We start from the raw sequence: 24,462 nt of genomic DNA on the forward strand, positions 1-24,462 counted from the left end.
TTTAAAGCCAAAAAAGTGGAGATAAACCCCCTTGATAATATGCCCCTGGGTCTTTAAAACAATTTTCTTAGATATGGAGATATTTGGATGAGTGGGTTTCTGCTATAAATGATGCCTGGTTAGGAAGATGTGCACATTGTGTTTGTTATTGATCGCTATCATATTTGAATCAAAGCTTTTTAATGCATTGATGAGAACTAAAGAACGTGTATATGTTTGTTCTCTTTTTCCTGGACGTAGCTCATGCCACTCATTCGCCCACTTACCTGGCCCACAGCTTCAGTTCCAGCTCCTGGTGACAGTCTCCCCCCGCCGCCACAGCCTCCAACAACTTCGCGTGGCCGCTGCAAGGGGGAGACTCCAACTCCCAGGGGGCATAGCGGCAGGAAGCCGGTCCATCGGACTTTGGCACCTGGAGGCGCTTTAAATTTGAGACCTTTTCCGGGGGAGCGCGTGTTTCCGGAGTCTCCTGGACGTAGCTCACGCCTCTCATTCGCCCACTTACCTGGCCCACGGCTTCAGCTCCAGCTCCCAGTGATAGTCTCCCCCCACCACCACAGCCTCCAACAACTTCGCGTGGCCGCTGCAAGGGGGAGACTCCAACTCCCAGGGGGCATAGCGGCAGGAAGCCGCTCCATCGGACTTTGGCGCCTTGGGGCGCTTTAAATTTGAGACCTTTTCGGGGGGAGCGGGTGTTTCCTGAGGGCTCCTGGACGTAGCTCACGCCACTCATTCGCCCACTTACCTTCAGCTCCAGCTCCCGGTGACAGTCTCCCCCCGCCGCCACAGCCTCCAACAACTTCGCGTGGCCGCTGAAAGGGGGAGACTCCATCTCCCAGGGGGCATAGTGGCAGGAAGCCGCTCCATCGGACTTTGGCGCCTGGAGACGCTTTACATTTGAGACCTTCTCCCGCGTCGCGGGACGCGCGCGGGACTCCGCCGGGCTAAGCCTGGGCAAAGGGCAGGCCGTCTAAGGCCGGAGGAGGCCGGAGGAGGCCGGGCTGGGCCCATTCCCTTGGCTGTCTCTTCAGATAAGGTACTGATTGGGTGCTTAATCGCTGCACACGTCTTATCCAATTCTCTTCGTTGGCAGCCTGGTGGCTTATTGTTGCGAACTGTAGCATACCTTATTTTTGTTTTCTTTGTGGTCATGTCCTTGTTAACTATGAGTAAAAGAACTGGTACTGCGGGCCCTTTTGAAGACTTCATTACAAGAGCTGAGCTCGTAGTGGCACGCAAAATTGACCTTGTTCAAAGAAGACTGTCACTGGACCCTTCTAAATTGCCAACGTACTTGGTAAATAGGGATCTGCTTCCTTTGGAAAATTTGTTGTTGGTAGAGGATTCAGTTGGGCTAACTACGAATGATGGGGGCTCCTTAGTTGATCTCAATCCTATTATTTCTCAGGATGCAGCCAACCCAACGGCGAGCCCAGGAATCTCGAGTAGATTACGGGCTCCAAAGGTTGCGGGCTTATGGAACAATCCAACGGGGGAGAAGTGATAACGGAATAAAGGGGAAAAAAACTTGTCAGAAAAAAGGGAAAACTGGCTTCAGCGGGGGGGGGTTGTATCCCCATTGCAAAAGTACAAGGAACTACAGATCTTACTTCGAGATCTATGTGGACTCAAACTGAAGGTATCAACTGTAATAATTCTGTAAGGGATAGAGGAATAATAGATGGCCTTGAACAGACAGTGGCAGACATTATAAAAACCACCCTAATTTCCATTCATAACCAAATAAATGAGTCAATGGATAGCAAACTTCGGGAGCTAAAAAATCAGCACCATAGACCAAGTGTTTAGGCTGTGTTGCATGTGCTGGAAATACGTAAATTTAAGGAAGGGCCATTTGTATGTGGCATTCGTTGATCTAAGAGGCGCATTCGATCTCATCCCCAGGCACTTACTGTGGAAGGCACTTGACAGACAGGGATTACGGACCAACATTTTAGACCAGTTAAAAAGACTACACCAAAACAACTTTGCAAAGGTGAGGTGGGGTCCATGTGGCGAGCTGACTAGTCCCATCCCTATAAAAAGGGGTGTTTGCCAAGGTTGCGTACTCGCACCAACTCTTTTTTCCCTGTTTGTCAATGATATCCCTACCTTCCTAAGCAAATGTAAAAATGATTCTCCCAAACTGGGGGTTAGGTAGTGTCGGCCCTATTGTTTGCGGACGACACTATTTTAACACCTTAGCTGCGGCGCAATTCCCTCCCCAGTGCTGCGCTGTCCATTCGAACTAGTGCTGAATGAACGTCCAATGGACGTGCGCAGCACTGGGGAGGTAGTGCTGCCGTCGGCCAACGCACCGACGCAGCACTTAAGGGGTTAATTTCCCAAACTGCTAATGGCTTGCAATGCTTGCCTAATACTTTTCACTCTTATTGCAGGGGGAAAGGCCTAGAGATAAACACTAGCAAGACAAAATACATGTCCATAAATCCCCACAGTTCATTTAGGGGAAACCTGGTCTCAGGAACTCAAAAGCTGGAACATGTACAAAATTTTAGTTACCTGGGCATTTCCCTTGATTCCAAAATGCAGTGGAAATCGCAAATTGAAAAAAGTAAGCTACTGCTAAAACAGAATAGTCGCCCAATCTTAAAAAGGCATGGGGACAGCCAGAATAAAGCAGTGCTACCAACACTTGAGGTGTTCCGAACCAAAGCCCAAGTGGCAGCCTTATATGGGGCAGAATTGTGGGCCCCGACCTGCAAAAAGACTTTCGAGGTGAAAGAGAATATATTTTTATAGAACTCTTTTAAAACTACCTGTGCGCACTCCTACAATTCCAATGATGTCTGACCTTAACATGAGGCGCACAGATCATTATGCAATACTTATACCTTTAAAGTTTTGGGTCAGGATTTGGACCACACCCGAGCTCCTTCACTACAGAGCAGCACTAGTGGAGATAAAAGACCTGGATGTTTCCAACTGTATCACATGGTCTAAACATATCAGAGTGTGGTTAGAGAGGGTCGGGTTATTACATTTTTTGAAAACTCCTACTGCATTGATTTCTAGTTCGAAAAAGATTTTAAAAGTTACCTTTTGGGCCTACATGAATGAACATAGAACGAATGATATAGCAAATGGCTCCCTAACCAAAGAATTTCTTGTGTTTAAATCAGACCCCTTCTTCGAACCTTTTTTGAATGAAGTAAACCCACTCTTAGCTAAAACACTGTACTTAGGGGCACATTTATGAAGGGCTTGCGCCACGTTTACGCCGCCGTTGCGTGACGCAACGGCGCGGAAACGTGGCGCATCCCTGCGCCCTATTTACAACGTGACGCATCTAGGAGATGCGTCACGTTGTACAGCACTGCGCCATGAGGAGGCGTTCCTGCGCAGGGGGGGGCGTTCCTGCTCAGGAACGCCTCCTGAAAGTGGCTGAGTGAAATCTATGAGATTTCACTCAGTCACTTTCAGGGAAATGCTGCGTCAAAACCCTGCGCCTGCTTGAAGCAGGCGTAAGGCTTGAGGCAGCATTGAAAGAATAGGCCCCCCCAGAGCATTGCTGGAGCTGCGTCACGCTTGCGACGCAACTCCAGCAATGCGTCACTTTTACGGCACAGATGCGTCACGCATCTGTGCCGTTTTTGCACCATGGTGCGCCGCATTATAAATGCGGCGCACCATGGGTGGCGTAGCTGTGGCGCACTGTGGCGCATGTTAACTGGCGCATCCCTCGGGATGCGCCAGTTAACATAAATCTGCCCCTTAAAGTTTAGATATGGTACTTTGATGTTAAAAAGTTGTTTAGCAAGGTGGAACAAAAGTTCTAATGATAACTGTACTATGTGTAGTGAGAAAGCGAGGGAGGACATTACGCATGTGTTGTTTTTTTGTCCAGCTTACGTGGCTCAAAGGAGAAAATGGATCAAACCCCTCTGTATAAATATTGGTGTGCGGAAGTATAGAGTAGCTGAAAGAATTTTTATATCTGATACGCGCCAGGTTTTAGTATTTGGTATCAGTAGGTTCCGCCTTGCAGTATAATTTTTAAGAAGAAAAGCGGGAGAAAAATTCTGATCAATTACAAATTTAGTGAAGGATGATGAAAATGACTGTGTTTTAAGGAATTATCTTTTATTGTGCCTTTTTAAATAATGTAATCATGTTTTAAATATGAATATCTCTCCTCTCCGAGATACACTATCGTCTGTATTTATGGTTACCCGCTGTTTTGCACGATGTAATGGTTTTCCAAATATTTTTTAAATATCTGTCTTGTTATTGTAATTTTTATGATAAATTGTATCGAAATAAAGATCAAATTAATGAATGAATATAATGAAATGTTTTGCTCATTTGTCATTTTGAAGTCCAATACGGGGATTCAATGTATTGATCAATGAAATGACTGTTCTACTTTAACGAAACATAGTTTTTTTAATGGACTATGGTGTGGACTCTTTTTTTTGCTTCATGGATTCATCTGTTTTACTCCGTATGCTTTTCCCTGCTTTCATATCTTTCTTTCTTTTTCTCGTCTAGTGCATCACAATTGCGAGCAGGAGAATTGAAGGGGGGTTTATTTTCTAAGTGTAATGCTTATTTATCAATATGATTTACTGCTTGGATGTTCCTCTTCATAAAGTTTATCTGCTACTTTGTAATTATAAAATGTATTGTTCTAGTTCGAATATCCTGCAGTAAATATAGCATTTTTTTAAACCAGAACTTCTTTCTAACTAGCAGAATTTTCATTTAAGGTAGCAGACTGTGCCGATAGGTACACATCTGCATATCATGATATCATTTAGAATGCAGAGTTTAATTATAATGCCCATTGTGTGCAGGTGTTATTTTGAAGTTTGTAAATGTTCTATTCATTTTGAGTGTAATCTGTATACTGATTGATTTCCGCTATCTAGATCAATCAGTTGAACACTTTGATTACTTTGCTCGTTGGAAGCTTATCTAAGGGAGATAGACAGAAGATCATGACCATCTGCACCATTGATGTACATGCTCGAGACGTTGTGGCTAAAGCAGTTCTCACAAAGGTACAGTTTGCACTGTTCATTTTATTTTTATTCACAACTGTCTTATCAATCACTCACATTCTTCCACACCTGTTGTATTTCACATATCCCTGCTTGTATTTGTTTGCAGGTCGAAAATGCTCAGGCATTCACATGGCAGTCACAACTGAGGCACCGTTGGGATGAAGAAAAAAAGCATTGCTTTGCTAATATCTGCGATGCACAGTTCCAATATTCCTATGAATATCTTGGAAACACTCCACGTTTGGTAATTACACCTCTCACAGACAGGTGAGGTATCCAAGTTATAGAAATGTTTTGGTATCATATTAGTCTGGGAAGACCTGAACCAACCCAGAATGTGCACCGGTGCGTTCTGTATTATAGAAGGGACCATACAAGCATCTCCGGCTCCTTTAATAATACTAAAGTGCCCCAAGGTGCAAGAAGCAGATGCAAACGCCCAATGCACTCCTAGGGTACTTATTGTAATGCGGCTCGAAATAGCTATTTACTTTTTAAATGCTACATTTTGATGTGCGTTTAGCTAAGCATTATCCACAGAGGGAAATTATAACTTTAAACGAAAACGAGCTTTATTGCAGATTCAATCCATATATCATTATGACTGGCTTGCATAACTCGTGTCTGTAAGGACAACAGAGTTCTGCGAAAGATTTAGGGCCTGATACATATTTTGGCGGACAGGGTACTCTACCATAAATGGCAGCTACTCTGAAGGCAGAGACCTCTTCCAAGGAGGCAGAAACCGTTCAATATGGTGGGTGCAGTCCACCCGAGCAGCAGACATTATTACCACTGTTACCCTGGCAGATGGTTGGTCATGTGCCAAATTTTAAACCAGGTCCTGTCCGACTGATTGTGGCAACCTTTACAGGCCCTTGCATCAAAGGAAAAAACGGTCGCAAATGGGTAGATTCTCAGAATCTGCCCCTTTGCGACTGGTATTTTTGCATTTGGGATGCATCATCCCAAATGCAAAAATCGCGATTTAAGGAATCTCTAAATTGCGATTCCTTAAATTGCGATTGCATCTAGGGAATCCCAAATTGTGATTCCTTAAATGCAATGCATGAAAATAAAAAAAATAGTGATTTCGCTAATAGGAGTAGCAAATTACCATGGAGTTGAACTTCATGGTAATTTGCAAAAACTTTGAAAAATGCACTTTTGTGCATTTTTCAAAGTGTCATGTTGCGCACACACATGCCCTTAGGACATGTGTGTGTGCAACATATGTGCACAGATCAATTTCAGGGGTGTAACAGGGTGTCATTTTGACACCCTTGTACCCTTGAAATTGCATGAGCAATTTGCGAGTACCTACTGGTACTCGCATATTGCTCATGCAATCTCCAATTCATGAATGGGACAGCATTCCTTAATTGCGACTAGCAATTTGTGACTAGCAATTAAGGAATGTGTAGGAATTGCTATTTGTATAGCGATTCCTACATGCATAGGCTTTTGCAATTCCTAAATAGCGATTCATTAAAAATCGCTATTTAGGAATCGCAATTCCTTCAGTTGATGCATGTGGCAGTTAGACTGGTGTGCTTAGCAAATCAGCTTTAAAATAATTTTCTCTCTATGCAATCATACGTAGATTAAGAATGTTCTTCAATCAATGATTATATTTGTTTTCATAAACAATAAAATATCAGCATATGTGCGAGATCCAAGAACTCCTTTATAAATGTTTGTTTATAGAATTCTTCCTACTAAGAAGACATACGTGTAGCAGGTCTCACTTTCATTTTCTTTTGTTTAGGAATAATCGTGCTACCCAACATCATTAATGGAAAATATTATGAAGGTATTTTCCCTTTAATGATGTTGGAAAGCCCAAAGGCTTACCAGGATGTTATTTTAAACCATTGGTCTACATTGAGAAGGACACTCCACCTTCGATGTAAAAAAACTATGCCACATGGACTCATCAAGGTCTTCCTTGCCGTCGAGAACATCCAGGATTGGGATGTCTTCTTCTTCCGCAACATTTATGTATAGAACAGCAAAGCCATCACTAGTTTCTGTTGCCTCAACTACATACTTACACTCATCAAAGTTATCACCGCCCCTGTTGACTCAACTACAACCTTACACTCACCAAGGTTAGCTGCACCTCAACAGGTTATGGCTCCTGCTATTGTGATTCCAAGATTCTCTACGTCATCACGCTACCAAACACCGAAAAAGAGGAACGTTCCACCGGAATAGCCTTTAAGGCCTCCTCAAATTATAAATACTTCAATCACTCTCAACCCACATCCATTACTATTGCAACAAATAAAGCACATAATTCCATTTGAGGATTCGTTGCAATTACCTTTACAGCCTTCACATTTGTTTCGCCCAAGGATGGTTTCAAAACCCAGTTCAATGTCTCTTACAAGGGTGGGTGGAGAGTTACCCCCTTTTCCATCTAGATTTCATCACTAAAGAGTACACTTTACATGCCAGAGAGAAGAAAAAGGCACAGGTCTCCCTCAAGGTCTGGACTATTGTAAAAACATACGGATGATTCCCATTCCTTCTCTTAAATTCCACCATCACCAGAGTTATCTCCTTTTCGTGTCTCTTCTGCAGACGACACCAATACATTTCATGATGTCTTAGGCAGAGGACCAACATAGCTGAACATACCTCTTGTGGCCCCACAGTTGACTGTATCAATCATTTTATGACCTTTGCAGACAAGGATACTCATCAACCTGGGCCCTTACATTTGAATACCTCGATCATCTTTAAGAAGTCTGAGTAAGTTTGTTGTCTTGGAATCTCTATATATTTTATATTTGTTACCCCTCAGTAGCTCTAGGAGGTCCAAGTATCCTGTCTCCTCTCTTTTCACGGGAGCCTACGAGCCCAGCTTTTCTCAAAAAACGCTCGAAACGATAATCATCATGACATTTATATATCAAAATCTTTCCTATTTTATGCACGCACCACCCAAATAATCTTATGTCATTGACTGTTGGTGCCAAAACCCCTTCCCACCCTCACCTTTGTCCTGATGAAGACCCTGCCCACAATGCGTGAAATTGACTGTTCTGTTTAGGGGTCGAAACGTCAACACTTTTATATTTTTATGTCAGACATATGTGACAGAGAATGTTTATCTGTAAATGTGTTATGACTTGACATGTAACACTGTCGGGATAGTTTACAATTATCTTATTGATGTACATGTGTATGCACCACTGTCCTTTTTCACAATCCTTCCTATACACATATCACCTCACTCCTCTGTGCACCTATTTTTAAAGAATATATCCATTTAGAATGTGTTTTCCATTGTATGTATTGATTTATTCAAATATTATGATTCAATTAAAGCAGACCCATTGTCGGAAGGAATAAATGGTGGTGTTTGACTTTGATCAGATGCTATTGATTAATACGCTTGAACAATCTTTTGTTTCATTTGATTTTCACTGGGACATAATCTTTTTTACCACTTTACAGACAACAGCAGCTGTAAAGTTAGTGCCAGGCCTTCCGGAAATCTTAAAGGAGAAATTCCTTATTCCTGCTACAATAATGACTTAAAAACTGACATAATGAAAAAATATAGTTCACCTCAATAGGTTCTTGAGCTCCTTAATGCTGATTCAAGACCAGGACTGGTTATTGTGCATCAGTGAGGAGCAGGCATGCCTTAGGGCAAGAGACCTGTGCTACCCTCCTCCTTTGGGGAGAGAGAAAGCTAGGAGCTGAACGGAACATGCAGAAAGATATGTGGGGCAGCTGCTACCCACTACTACTCTCTTGGGAAGATACCTTGGATAGTATGCAGTCTTTAATTGAGGAGTTTGCTAAACATTGTCAGCAGGACTTCGTTGAAAAGCCTTTTTTTGAATGATCACCACCAAAGTTTTGGACTGATGCTGCTGATTTTGCTACTCAGAGTTCCCAGAGGGCTGCTAACCAGACCTCAGTACCAGTGCTTTGACCTTTAAAAGTGTAATGTTAAAATGGATATACCCAATTGGCTTACCTTAACTTATGTATAAGTCTCCACTGTATGGTATTAAAGGTACTCAGGGCCTGTAAGTTGAAATGTGTGCACAGAGTCCAGTGATTCCCCAAAGGTATGGCAGAGGTTAAAGTAGACAGTACCTTACTCTCAATTAAGTGGTAGCTGGGCTGAGCAGTTAGGCTTATCAGAGGATAGTGTGACTGCATTTGTTGTACACACTCATACAAGACAGGTGCACATACTCTATGACTAACTCCAGACCAATGTTTTGCAAAAATATTACTTTAGTTACTTTTATTTTAGGAACCAAGTTGAATCAGTTACAGGCAAGTAATACTTTCAAAAAGGCAGTAGAAATGCTTTTATGGTCTTGGACATACTTTGGTATTGTCCATCTGAAACAGTAACATTTAGTACTTGAAAAAGGTAGACACTTGTAGGTGATAGATAGAATGCAATGCAATCTTAAGGAAGGAAAACAGGGTTATGCATCAGCAGGTAAGCACACAACTTACTTTTCCAATCCTGGGGGTTCCACCGATGTTGGGCTGTCTTGGAGAGGCTTCCATCCAACTGTGGTGTTTCCTTCTGGCAGGGCAGAGTTGCAACGACCCAAGTGCTGGTCCTCTACTGCTGCAGTCTTGGTCTTTTTGCAATAGTGAGTCACATTGACACAAGTGTCAGTCCTCAACTACTGTGGTTCTTGTAACGGTGGATGCCGGGGACTAAAGCCTCTAGCCAAAAGGGAGGTTCTTGGAGATTGGGTGAAGGCTGAAAGGTCTCTAGTGTTTCTTGGAGGCCTTGCAGGGTTTCTGGAAGGACAGTAGGTCCAGTTGTCGAACCAGCTACAGAGTTCTTGCTGAGTTCCGTCTGCAGCGCTCAGTTCCTGGTACGGCAGATGTTGTCTTTAGTCTTCTTCTTTGGTCCATCGAATCGGAGGAACAAGGTTCAGAGGTGCCCTTAAACACAAGATTTAAGGGTGTTACTGAGGTTGGGGGCAGTAGCCAATGGCTAATGTCCCATAGGGTGACTACAACCTTTGGGTGTCCACTCCCTTTGGGGTGAGGGGCACATCCCGTCCTTATTTGGCCTTATTCATCAATTCAAGATGGAGCATTTCTAAGAGGGGGGTTCACCTCGGCTCCTGGCGACCCTAGGAGTGTGCGAGGGTGAGGTGGACACTCCTACCCTGCTTAGTCATTCTCCCACCTGTCCTGCCACCAAAGTGGGGCCTGAGCAGGGGGGCGGGCATCTCCACTAGTTGGGGCTGCCTAAATCTGCACATCACAAGGTGAGAGCCTTTTAGGTTCACCGCCAAGTGTTGGTGTTCCTGCCAGTGGGTGGTGTAAAGCAACTCCACCCGGAGCAGGCTTTGCTTCTGATCTCCAACAGCGCAAAGATTTGCACCCCATGGGGTCAGAACCCTATGTGGTGGTGGTTGACCTCGCCAGTCAGCCAATACAGTAGAATTTGGTCGTTTTTAAAGAGGTCATCTCTAAGATGCCCTCTAGATGAATCTTATAATAAATCCCATATTGACATCAGAGTAGGTTTTTTATGCTGAGAAGTTTGGCACCAAACTTCCCAGATTTCAATAAAGCCATTATGGAGCTGTGGAGTTTGTAATGACAATCTCCCAGCCCATGGCTTCACTGCACTTTCAATGTCTTTGAATGGCACAGACACTGTAGGGGCATATTGCAGTTATGCCCTCACCTGTGTGATGGTGCACCCTGCCTTAGCGCTGTGAGGCCTGCTAGCGGGGTGACTTATCCATGCCATGGGCAGTGTTGGTGGGCAAGGCACACAGAGATGTGTGCCATGTTGATTCTTCAGTTTGGTCTGCACCAAAACTCGCAGCCTGCATTGGCAGTGTGTGGGTGTTAATGTGAGGGGTCTCTGAGGGTGACATAATACATGCTGCTGCCCTCAAGGGCCCTCTCTGGTCACAAGGCCCTTGGTACCAGGGGTACTTTTTACAAGGGACTTACATGTGGCCCAGAGGTGTGCCAATTGTAGAAACAAAGTTACAGTTTCGGTAAAGGTCACAGGTGCTGGGACCGGGTTTGCAAGATCCCAGCACGCACTCGATCAAGTTAGCATCAGGTATCTGGCAAAAAATTAGGGGGTAATCATGCAAAAAGGGGCACTTTCCTACACAACCTCCCCCCAATGAAAGAGGATGAGAAAAGCCTTTCTCAAGAGCGTCTTCACTGTCTAAGTTGAAGAAGCTGGAATGTCTATCTGCATGGGCATAGGCAGTCTCAGGTCTGTGTTCCACTGTAAAGTTCATGCCTTGAAGGGAGATGACCACTTCAACAAATTGGGATTTTCACCTTTCATTTGAATTGCCATCTGAGAGGTCTGTGGTCAGTTTGGATTAGGAAGTGAGTCCCAAACAGGAAGGGTCTCAGCTTCTTTAGGGACCAAACCATAGTAAAGGCCTCATTCCCTCTCACTGGCGTTCCAACTCTGTTCCCTGGGGAATAGCCTCCTACTTATAAAAGCAACAGGTTGGTCTTGGCCATCATCATTGGCACTGGTCTGGGATGGGACTGCTCCTGTCCCTAGCTCAGAGGTAGTATTCTGCATAATGAACTGCTTGGAATAATCTGGAGCTTTGCGAATAGGTGTTGAGGACGTTGCCTGTTTCAGGGTGTCAAAAGCCTTTTGACAACTAACTGTCCAGTGCACTTTCTTTGGCATCTTCTTGGAGGTAAGCTCTGTGAGGGGTGTCACAGTGGACCCATACCCCTTCAAAAACCTCAGGGTAATATCCGGTCAAGCCAAGGAATGCCCTGACTTGCTCCTGGGTTGTTGGAGCTTCCAAGTCCAGAATTGCCTGGATCTTGGATTGCATGGGTTGCATTTGCCCCCCCCCCTACAAAGTCACCCAAGTATACAACGGTATCCTGACCTATCTGGCACTTGGATGCCTTGATAGTCAGGTCTGCAGACAGCAGGGACTGTAAAACATTTCCCAGGTGGACTAGGTGGTCCTGCCAGGAGGAGCTGAAGACAGCAATATCATCAAGATGGGCTGCACTAAAGGCCTCCAACCCAGCAAGGACTTCATTCAACAACCTTTGGAAGGTGGCAGGGACATTCTTTAGACCAAAGGGCATTACAGTAAACTGGTAATGCTCATCAGGTGTGGAGAATGCTATTTTCTCTTTGGCTCCTGGGGCCATGTCAATCTGCCAGTACCCTGCAGTTAAATCAAAGGTGCTGAGAAATGTGGCTGCCCTAATCTGTCTATCAGCTCATTAGCCCAGGGTATGGGACAAGCATCTGGCTTAGTGACAACATAGAGACCTCTATAACCTACACTGAACCTCCTCTCTCTGTTTCCACCCTGGGGGTGAGGTTTGGGGATTAAGACCACTGGGCTGGCCCAGGGACTTTCAGAGGCGTCAATAACCCTCAACTCCAGCATCTTGCTTACTCAGCTTTGATGCTCTCCTTAACTTGGTCAAACTGTGAATAGAGATTTGTTTTGACAGGCAATCTGTCTCAGTTATCCACTTCTTGGGTACACCAGTGTGTCTGTCCAAGGGCTATGGAGAAGAGCGCAACATACTGCTGCAAAACATGCCTACAATTAGTCTATTGTTGGGAGTTGAGGGTTTCTGAAAAGATAACTCCATCAACTGACTCATCTTTTGGACTGCTAGAGAGGCAGCCAGGGAGAGGTTCACTCTCTGTCTCCTGATCCTCATCAGTGACCAACAGCATGTACACGTCTGCTCTGAGACAGACACGTTTCAGGTGGTTCACGTGGCTCACCCTCTTGGGGCACCTGCTATTGTCCCGGTCTACCTTGTAGGTGACCTCACTTTTCTTCTCAAGGATAGGGTAAGGGCCGCTCTGTCTGCCCTGGCGAGCCGTTGGGGCCACAGGCTCCAAAACCTACACTCTTTGCCCTGATTGGAAATCCTTTTGGTCATACCACAGCTTCTGGAGCTGTTAGCATGCCATAAGGTTTTTGGATGCCTTTTCCATGTGCTGTGCTACCAGGGAAACAAAGCCTAAGACACACCTTGTTTAGGTTCATGGAAAGGCCTCTCCCAACCTTCTTTTACAAGAGCAGGTGGTCACATCATAGGAAGGCCAAACAGAAGTTCAAAGTGGGAAAACCCTACTACCTTTTGGGGCACTTCTCTGTAATCGAAAAGCTGGAATGGCAAGAGGACATCCCATCTCCTTTTGAGTTTTTCAGGGAGTCCCATGATCATGCCTTTCAATGTCTCGTTAAATCTTTCAACAAGGCCATTGGTTTATGGGTGATAAGGTGTAGTAAATTTGTAGTTCACTTCACACTTCATTCCACATGTGTTTTAGGTATGCAGACATGAAGTTGGAACCTCTGTCTGACACAACCTACTTAAGGACCTCTATCCTGGTAAAGACACCAATGAGGGCTTTGGCTACTGCAGCAGCACCAGATTCCCATTTCTGCCGTCATTCACCGCCACGTCCTGTACCACTGGAGCCGTTCCAGTTCACTTTACTCCGGCACCTGGGTGCTCAGGGGTTGCAGCGAGCACTACTACACTCAGCCAAGTACAGCAGGAGCGGTTCCTTTCCTTGCCATTTCGGTGCCCGGCAGCTGCCGCAAGCACAGCAACACTCACAACCAAACCACAGGAGTGGTTCCTTTCTTTTCCTGGTCTTCTCAGTGTCTGGCGGCTGCCGCAAGCACCGCCACACCCACAATGAAACCGCAGGAGCAGTTCCTTTCTTTTCCTGGCCTTTTCGAGGCCCGGCTGCTGCGGCGAGCATCGCAATGCTCACAAATAAACAGCAGGAGCGGTTCCTTTCTTTTCTTTGCCTTCTCGGTGCCCAGCAGCTGCCACAAGCACAGCAACACCCCCAATTAGACCGCAGGAGCGGAATCTTTTCATTTCTTCGCAGCATGGTGCTCGGTAGCAGCCGCGAACACCGCAACAATTATTATCTGACCGCAGGAGCGGGTTCTTTATCTTTTTCAAGACCTTGGGGTAAAGTCTCTACATTATTTAACCATATATTTGGCTAGAGAACCGCAGGAGTGGTTCTTCTATATGATTTATATTGTTTCAATCACTGCTGTACTGTGCTACGCCCCAGAAAAAAATGCATTTACAGTCTCAGGATTCCCCTCTATCAGAAGGAAGAGCTCTTCTACTTTCAGAAGTATTTTATTTTGAAAGCTTGAAGGACTGAAACGAATAAACAAGCCAAGTTAAAATAGTTGTAAAGCAGAGGAGCTTAGTAGTGGCAGTATGGGCTCAGGTAAAGAGAGAGCCTCTGGTCCCCCATAAGAAGAATATGGAAAGTGCAGACATCAAAAGCACCAAAAAAAGTCAGCGCTGCTGGAGGGAATCAACCGTTAATTTCACCGATTGCACGGATGTGTGAAAAGTCCATGAAAATTCCACACGTTTGATTTTATGAAGGATCCACTTGAAGCTATCATGACAATGCAAACAGTAACAGAAACAGCCAACCTTAAAACTCTGATCAAACCAAACACCAAGATACAAGTTACCAGTCAAGTTTTAGACTCACAAAAGCTCAATAAGTGTATGCATCCTTTGTAAACTGAAAATCTAGATACAATAGAGGGGCATATCACAGATCTCGAAATGCTTAGCATAGTGCCTACAATGCAAGGGGACCAAAACAATATGGATGCACTAGAAGAATCTCAGAAAATGTGGATTGCCAGGGACCCACCACCCCTGGAGGTTAAAGTAGTATTTAAGAATAAAAGTGAGCTTGGGACGGAGTCTAACTCGCCACTGCCTTTGGTTAACCCGGTCACTCAAGAACTATTAGTAGCTGGAACACAGGTAGTACAGATGAGCATAACTAGTAGTAATGCGATCCCAGTTATAGACCCAGAAATAAGACCGGATATGGATAATAGTATACTCGATTATCATAATATGGATGAACCTGATGGCTATAGAAGAAATAAAGGAGAATTAGGAATAAAAGAGGATGACATACAGCGCTGTAGTAATCCGAGCAACAGGATTACCTGTAATAACAAAAAAGCCTTCTGCAATACAAAAAAAGTTGAGGAAATTCAAACAAACCCTCAAGTTGATACTGATAATATAACCCAATCTGATTACGAAAGCCAGCAAAATCAGAAGTTTACAACCACAGGCAATCAGGATCTTGGGCCAATATGGGACATCTTTTAACAAACATCTACAATGACATTAGAAGCTCTGACATTTCAATCAAATAAAATGGAGATCCAAATTGATTTACTTAAAGTGATGGTTAGATCTGTTTGCCTCCAAAGAGAATGCGCAATGTCGGCAGCTTTGCACACTGGAGCTTCCAAGGCGGCTATTGGGTGGCAATGATTTTTGGCACCATTAGAGCTCAGGCCTGAGGACAAAATCTCTCCTGTGGCTGCGGCCTAGGCGCAGAGAGTCTGGTATACAAAACATCGTAGAATTTCTTCATTTTCCAGATCCAGTCTGATGCCTGGCATGGTTCTACAGGTGAGGAATCTGTAGGTTGATAGAGTATCTGCCTGAAAGATCGTTACTGCTGGTAGGTACGTTTTTGTCTCAACTTTTATTCTTGGTTTACACCCGGAGATTTGCTCTCGGGTACAACAGAGCATGATTTGTTGGCAAAGTCCCTCAACAAGATCCTTGAGTATACAATATACTGTAATGATATTCAAGACGCAATGCAGAGAAGATTGAAGGAGAGATGCATGATTGAGCAGTCAAAGTTGGCACAGAATGACAGTCCTAGAGGTTTGGTGTTGGTAGATTTGGGTCTGGAGCCTGCTCTTGGTGTGAGTGCAAACATGCAGGGAGTTCCCTTTCAATATGCACAAAAAGGGAATGAGCTCCTGCAAGGAGGGGCAGAGGAAATGCTAGAGGTGCAGATATTAGTGTTTTGAAGAAAGTTACCGCTTGCACATCTGTACAAGGTTGGCCATTAGAAGAGGAAATATTGATATAATCCTGATACAGTGCAATTTGATGCTCAAATAGAGAATGTCATGTCACCAGATTGCGCAAAGCAATAGAAACCTGATAATAAAAGTTCATATGCACAATAGGCAGAACCAGAGACATATGAGGGCAAATGTCTGTGCCCCAAGCCCACATGATGCCTCTGTAGATGCAGAACAGAGGCCCAAAATGTGGCTTCACCCCAGGGTTCACAGGAACCTGTTTATGGTTAGTGATCACTTGTCCTAGGATGATGCCGGAGAGCCTCATTGGACTTGATCATTCGCAGTGAAGGTGCCTGAGAGGAGGAGGAAGAGGATTGTGTACTTGTGCAATACTAAAAGTATATCAAAGTTGGCTATATATAGAAATTCAGATGAATACCCACCTCATATGATGTTTGATCGATACTGGACATACCCACTCAATGCTCATCTCTGGAAAAGAAATCCAAGTTGTAGGCATTACTAACAAGCAGTGCGCAGATAATGCGTCTGTGAGAGTTGGCAAAGGTTATCACCTTTGTCTAAGTAGGGACACTTCCTTCTAAGTCAGGATAAGGGGATTACACTCCTTGATAACCCCGGCTCACCACCTTGGTAGCTTGGCACGAGCAGACAGGATTATCCCAGAAGCAGTGTGTTAAGCATTTGTGACTATACACAGTAATACAGTGATAACACTACAGATGGACACCTCACAGGTTTTATAAAAATAAGTATTCTTTATATAGACTTAAACACAAGACCACAAACAACAAAAATCCACAATACTACACTCAAGATAACTTAAAAGATGATTAAAAGTTTCTTAATTCAAGTTGTTGGTAAATGCGACCAAGTTCTCAACAAAGTACCTGGATGCGTAACGCAAAGTAAACAAAAGGCTCACAAAAGGGGAGATGCGTCAGTTCCGTCATCCGGGGAAACGATTGCGTCCTTCCTCAATGTTTGCGCAGAGTAGGGGACTCGTTGTGAGCCTTACGGGAGCGAAGGTGATGCGTAGATTCTCGGCTTGCGGGCCCATTGCGGTGGGCAAAATGGCGCCTTGATGCGATGCGATGCGATGATCTAGTTGCAATGCGAGAAGATGGCGCCCTTGATGCAGCGATGCGATGACGATGCAATGACTCCCTGGCAGCCTTGCGACGACTCTGTACTTTGGAGACCCGACAGGCCCTGCGACACGCTTCTCCGGTGATGCGATGGCGACTCTCTCGATGTTGTCACGCTTCTCCGGTGATGCGACAGCAGGCAGCTTCGATGAACACACGCTACTAAGGAGATGCGGCGAAGTTTCGTCCGGCGTTGCGATGATTTCAGCTGGGGCGTCGACACGCTTCTTCTCGATGCGTCGCGTTTCCATCACCCAGCGGCACACAAGTGACTGGAGTTAGAATTCCCAGCAAGGAAATTCAGGAGGGAGCTGGAGGTGAAGTCTTTTGTCCCTGAGACTTCAGCAGGAGGCAACCACAGTTCAAGCCCTTGGAGAATATTCTGTAAATGAAAGTCCTTACAAAGTTCCTTCTCCTTTCCGTTGGCAATGAAGCAACCACTGCAGGCCAACCCAGCAAACAGCACACTGGCAGAGGGGCAGTCCAAACTCCTGCAGCTTCCTTGGTTCTTCTCCTTGGCAGAAAGGTTTCTTGTTCCAGAAGTGATCTAATTTCTTGGGATCAGGATCCCAATACTTATACCCCAAAATCCTTTGTTCTCTGAAGGCAGAGAGGGCTCTGCCTAGTCTAAACCAGTTCCTGAGCACTTTGTTTACATGACTCTCTTCTTCCTTTCACTGTTTAGGGCAGAGACATCAGACGCCCCACAGGAGGTGGAGCCAGCACAGGGGAGGGAAGATACAGCTCTGGAGCACTCTGTTGACATGATTCCTCCTCTCTTTTCACAGTGCAGGGCAGAGACATCAGGCAAGCCACAGGGGGTGGAGCCAGCATAGTAGAGGGAAGGCCCAGACCTATTCAGGTCCTAGGTGCACTCCTCCCTCCCATTTGGATGTAGATCTCTCTATTCACCACTGGGTTGTCCCAGCCTGTCTCCTGGAATTCCCCAGCCCTGTCACTCACAAACCCAGACAAGAAATACACAACCCAGCAGAAGCAGGCTCAAATGGTTAAGCAAGCAAATACCTGCTTTCTAAAATTGGTATTTGCAAACACAGAATATTAAAATAAACTCTACTAAAAGATGTATTTTATTATTCTGAGTTCGTGCATACTAAATTCGAATTTCCACCATGTTCCCTGAGTCAGTTAGGAGTATAAGCATGTAATAATCTAGCTGCTCATTCTGGCCTATGAGAACAGGTAGCCTTCAATAGTGAAAAACAAAAATGGCTGTAATTCACTATTAGAACATGCTACACACATCAGAGCATGTCCTACCTTATGCTTACAATGCACACTGCCCTTGGGCCTACCATATATGAAGCAAAGGGAAGGTTTAGGGTCTGGCAAGTGGGTGCACTTGGCCAAGTCGACATGGTAGTGACAGATGTGTCACATATTGGACGGGGCCACCATCTGGGAGAGGGGGAGATCAAAAGACACTGGTCTCTGACAGAATCCAGACTCCACATCACCCTGCTGGAGCTCTGTGTGATCCAACTGGCATTGTAGGCTTTTCTACCCTCTATCAAGGGAAGGCTAGTTCAGGTGTTAACAGAAAACACCACCACAATGTGGTACTGCAGCAAACTGGATGGGGTGGGGTAGTGGACCCTTTGTCAAGAGTCTCTAGGCATGGCTGGAATAGCAGGGCATATCCCTGGTAGTTCACCACCTGGCGGTCTCTTTGAATGCCAGAGCAGACAAAATTAGCTGACAATGCCTAGCAGATCCACTCCAAGGTGATGCAAGGTTTCTTTCAGCAGTGGGGAGAGCCTTGGTTAGATATGTTTGCCTCAAACGAGAATGCACAATGTCAGCAGTTCTGCATACTGGAGTCTCTAAGGTGGCTCTCGCTCTGGATGTCTTTCATCGCAAGTGGAACTCAGGCCTCCTGTATACCTTTTCGCCCATACCACTTCTGCCTAGGGTTCTCAAGAAGATCAAGAACGACCGGGCCCAAGTCACCCTAGTGGGTCCGGACTGGGCATGGAGAGTCTAGTATCCCAAGCTACTGAACATGGCCATCGATCCCCTGATCAGACTGCCTTTTCTGTAGATCTTCTGCCGCAGTGGCAGGGGAGGATTCTCCACCTGAACCTGTCCACTCTCCGCTTTCTTTCATGGAGAGTGAGCTGGAGCAGTTGAATGCTTTTGACATTCCTCCTGAACTCTGTAATGTTACCTTGGCAGCTAGGCATGCCCCACTAAGACGCTATACGCCAGCCATTGGAAAGAATTTGTGGTATGCTGTGCAGACAAAGGCATTGAACCCCTTTCTGCAGTCTTGCTTTTCATTCTTTCCCTTGCCCAGCAGGCCTCTTCTCTGGGCATTCTTAAGGGTTATTTAGCTGCTATTTCTGCCATTTTGTGACTGCCTGACCAACCCTCTATTTTCAAGTTTCCTATTCTACATAGGTTCCTAAAAGGTCTTGTCCATCTCTTCCCTAGTTCACCATTATTATGCCTCAGTGGGATATTAATCTGGTTTTAACCTTTTTAATGTGTGTTCCTTTCAAGCCTCTCCATAATTGTCCTATCAGGCTTTTGACAAGGATAGCAGCCTTCCTTGTGGCAATTACACCTGCCTGTAGAGTGAGTGAGATGCAGGCCTTATCATCTACACTGCCTTACCTCTCAGTCAATCCTGACAAAGTGGTGCTTCGCACGAGGGCCTCCTTTCCAGCGAAAGTGTTCACCCCATTTCATGTAGGCCAATACATCACCTTTCTTACTTTTTACACTCCTCCACATTTGTCTAAAGAAGAAGAGAGACTCCAACATTTGGACTAAAAAAAAACATTGTTTTTCTACCTTAACCACACGTGCGAGTTCCGAATGGACAAGCAACTCTTCATGACGTATGCTGGTGTGAAAAAGTGTCAGGCTGTGCAGAAGCAGACCATCTCTAGATGGATCGTGCTCTTCATCAAAATCTGGTACGTGGTGGGCAAGAAGCAACCTCCTGAAGGCTTGCAAGCTCGTTGCACCAGAACTAAAGCTGATACCACTGCATTAGCATGTGTGAAAAGAAATTCCCATAATCGTGCGTAGGTGGCACCTATAGAGGTGGCCCAGACATCACTTCCAGTACAAATGAAGCTAATGATGCATTTGGAGCCGACCAACACCACTTACTGGCGTGTAGGGGTACTGCTCACAAAAAAATCATCCATATCCAGTTTAATGTCTAGGAAATTCAAAGGTAAGGAATCGGTGGATAGATATAGTCTCTACCAGATAAGTCGTCACCGAAGGTAAGTAATTTCTTCTTCAAATTCCAAGAGCCTTCTGGGAAGGGATTTGTTTTGCAAACTCAGTTGTGTGAGGGTGTTGGGGCTGGCTGGCATGGGGATGGAAACCCAGGTATCAGATGCAGAATAAGAGTCATAAGCATCAGTGGTCTGGTTATATCACTTCCTCACAACGGAGGATTTGCCCCCAGTCTTAAACAAAACATTGAAGGTAGAAGTGCGGAATGTTACATGGAAGAAAATTGGGATAATCATAAATGCAAACCCCCTAAAGATTACACTAAGTAGTAGGCATAGCGCAAATCATTGAAAGCATATTAGAAGAGGGCTTTCTGAGAGAAGTCATCTGGAGCCTGTATAAATCCTGATCATGGTGCTTCAGAAATCATATAAAAATGAAGGCTAATGCAGGAAACGTAAATCTTGCTGGGGTATAATAAGCAAGAAAGGAAGGGCTGTACGATGTCATGTTTTGTTTGTAACACAAAACAAAATGCAAATATCTGTAAATGAACTGTACAATTTCAGCAGTTAGGAAAGCAAAAATGAAAACGCTCTTTTTGTTATTCTGAAGTGTGATGGAAGCAAAACATTTATTGGATCTAAACAATATAGTTTGTGCAAATTTAGTGGCCATTTCAATGGAAAATGTGCTGTTTGTAAATGGCAGTGCGCTACCACGTTACTTTAGTAAACATCACAAAAATTGCCTGACCCATGTCTATTAAAGCTAGGTGGTTTGCAAACGTTTGTCCTTATAAAAATTAGGCAGTGGTTCCAAAAAGGTTTGGGAAGCACTGCTCTGCATGAGCATAGCCAATACGTTTTCGCTTTCAGATTTAAAGTTTAGATTTGTGTGGTGTTGAACGCCTCAAGGGTATACAGAAACCCCTTCATTGTTTAATCAGATACTGAAGACAAATCTAGAGACCATACTGGAGCCTTGTAGTTTGATATTGGTGCAATATATCAATGATCTCCACTTTTTCCTGTTAATTGATGCAATTTTGACAGAAGTGCACTGGGTTCCTGCTAACCAGGTCCCCAGTGCCAGATCTCTGTCCCTAAAACTGTACAATTGTTACCCAATTGGCAATACCATTAGCATTCCTGCAAGTCTCTAGTAGATGGTACCCCTGGTACCTAGGGCTGGGTACCAAACAGGGTCCCTAAGGGCTGCAGCATGTAATGTGCCACCCTAAGGGAACCCTCACCACACTCCGGCAAAATGCCATTTCAGGCTATTTGACATGGTACAAACAAAAGTGAAAACACAACATGGCATTCCTCCTGTGTGCCTTACCTGCAGACACTACTTGCAATATTTGTAAGTCAACCCTACAGCAGGCTTTTCAGCCCTATGGCTTGTGCATTATATTACCTGTATGGACCTATCTGCATGAGCTGCTATGCCCCTGTGATGTCTAAGTTGATCCCTAGACATTGCAAGTAAACAGGGAAGCAATCTTAAGTACATGTACTGGACACTGGTCAATACGAGTTCCACGGCTAGATGATGGTTTCACTGAAACCCAGGATGTTTAGTATAAAATATCTCAAATTAATAAACCCACAATGACGCCTGAAGGCGGATGTACGTCACTGGAAAGCCCTGCCCCTCACACTGCTGGGGCGCGCGGCATTGTTTAAGATAATGGCACTCCCGCGCCTCTTATATGTGCTGGAGAATTTCCCAGATCTGATCTCGCCTTCCTATTTCCGAAAAGTGACGGCAGTAATGACCGATCTGTTATGGGGAGAACGTCCGCCCAGAATAGCGCATATTAAGCTCAATCGTGGGTGGTATGACGGAGGGATAGCTTTGCCGAACATGCAGCTTTACTATTTGGCGTCACAGCTCAAAGTCATTAATCAATGGATCCACGCCCCACATGACCCGGCATATCTAGCAGACAGAGCGCAATTGGGAACACATAGTTTACTGGCCCCACTGTATAATCCAAGCCTACTGAAGCGATTGCTCTGTCCAACCAAACACACAGTAACAATATGGTATAGGGCGCTGACACGGCTTAAATGGAGGGGAGTCATACCCAAGCTTACTCCACTATGGGACACTAAACAATTAGGCTGTCTTAGATCCAGTAAAGGTTTTACCCAATGAGATACTATTGGAATCTCGACGGTGGGGGACCTATGGACCACTACAGGGGTGATCCCTTTCCCGCAACTGCAGCAACAATATGCATTAGGCCCCACTGAAACTTATAGATACATACAAATTAGACACGCACTAATGGCAGTAATTGAGCCAGGGTCCACTGTTCCAGAGTCCTCACCTTTGGAAGACCGACTTCTCACAGACTTTATGCAAACACGCGCTACCTCGCTTACATACCGCAAGTTACTGAACAATCTCCCAGACCCCTTACAACGATTGAAAGAGAAGTGGGAAGCTGAGTTAGGTGCCATAGACAAGACAGATTGGAATGCCGCACTAGCATCACCAAGGGAGGCGGGGGTTTCAGCCCGTTTAGGCTATACAACTTAAAATACTGCATAGAGTATATTACACCAGGACCTCTCTTCACAAAATGCACAGGGCGGAAACCCCATATTGTCTCAGGGGGTGTGGGGAGGAAGGAACACTATTGCACACGCTTTGGGAGTGTCCGGCCATCTCGAGCTACTGGCAGCAAGTCATGCGCACCATTTCCCAGACCCTTGACACTTCTTTGACACCGGAACCACGTATGTGCTTGTTGAATGTGTGGGAGGGGACTGATCTGACACTCCGGCAACAACAATGGGTCACTATTGGGACTATGGTGGCCAAACGCGACACTGCACAGAGATGGGGAGTGGCAGAAACACCTACTCTAGCACCGTGGTGTAGGACGATGGATAGACTTATGCTAACCGAACGCACAGTGTATAAAATGAGAGCCAACCCCCACAAGTGGAACAAGGTTTGGGAAGCATGGAACAGATATAGGGGGGATTTGTGTGAGCCACTGCCGGAAGAAGAGGACGACAGCTCAGAAGATGATGACGAGCTGGATGAATGAGACAGGGGGAAATGTGTAGATGAGTGTTGGAGGATAGGATTCGTCTGATGGGGGCTTCACTTAGTTTGGTGCTCAGAGAGGGAGGGGTAGTAGCCTGGGAACCTGGAACCGGCAAACGACACGGAATTCAACTGTGATGATTCACTTTGACTATACATTAAGCAGGAGTCTATTTTTCTGTTCTTGTTAAATTTAAAACAAAAAATAACATAAAAGTAAGATGTCACGTATTCTATCACTGTATCCTTATTGCATTTTGTACTATGCCAAACGTTTGCTGCCGGACCGGAAGGGTGTCGGCTGAATAGCTGTGTAACAGTACAGGACTGCGATTGAATGTGAAACGATTTCTTATGATGCAACGTACTGACATTGTAATGATGGCAAACTTCAATAACATCTTACACCAAATTTAAAAAAAAAAATAAAAAAAAAATAAACCCACAATGATTCCAGTGATGGATTTATTAATACCCAGATCGTACCTTAGAGGTACCCCCTTAAACCTACTTGTCCACTCGTGTGCTGCCTGACTGGTACACTCCAGCCTGCCACCAGAAACGCAGTTCTGATCCCCTATTGGGGGTCAGGAACAGTGCCTACTCGGATAGGAGAGGTTTACACCTCCAATAAACAGGATGAATAAAAATCAGCATACCAAGGCCGGAGGTTTAAAAGGCCTCTGTCGTCTTTGATATGCAACCCTGGCAACCCCGGCATCCCCCAGACCTGGGAGATGCCATATCCTGAGGCCCATTTGGTACCAGGACAGGTGGGAAATTAGTATGCGAGTAGGCGTGAGGCACACCCAGGTCAGATCCACCCCTAAGGTGAGTTGCCTGATGTGCCCCACTCGAGGGAAACTCCACCATCTTGCTGATAGCAGAATTTAGGAAACTGGGACAGGGTTATACTCACTACCCACAGAAAGTGGTTATATAGGGGGCGTATTGGCCCCAAGGGTAGGTAGCCCATTGGCTACTTGTAGGAGGCTGGCTTAGTACATTGGTGCACACTTATGTAAGTGTAGCATTCTCACTAAGCCAGACAACCCTTATGGTGATTTTAGTGCTCTTAGACAACCT

The 24,462-nt window shown here is 45.1% G+C and overlaps 1 protein-coding gene across 1 annotated transcript in view; it reads left to right on the forward strand.

Moving 5' to 3' along the window:
- The window catches only part of DNAH17 (dynein axonemal heavy chain 17), a 15,539,113-nt gene that overhangs the window by 7,373,992 nt on the left and 8,140,659 nt on the right, over positions 1–24,462 (forward strand). Inside the window, exons 35-36 of the mRNA XM_086931082.1 lie at positions 4,893–5,024; positions 5,134–5,294. Coding sequence (XP_086787208.1) covers positions 4,893–5,024; positions 5,134–5,294 — 293 coding nt within the window. The remainder of the gene's footprint in view (positions 1–4,892; positions 5,025–5,133; positions 5,295–24,462) is intronic.

This window comes from Lissotriton vulgaris, chromosome 7 (genome assembly GCF_964263255.1).
Source record: "Lissotriton vulgaris chromosome 7, aLisVul1.2, whole genome shotgun sequence".
NCBI classification, from domain to species: domain Eukaryota; kingdom Metazoa; phylum Chordata; class Amphibia; order Caudata; family Salamandridae; genus Lissotriton; species Lissotriton vulgaris.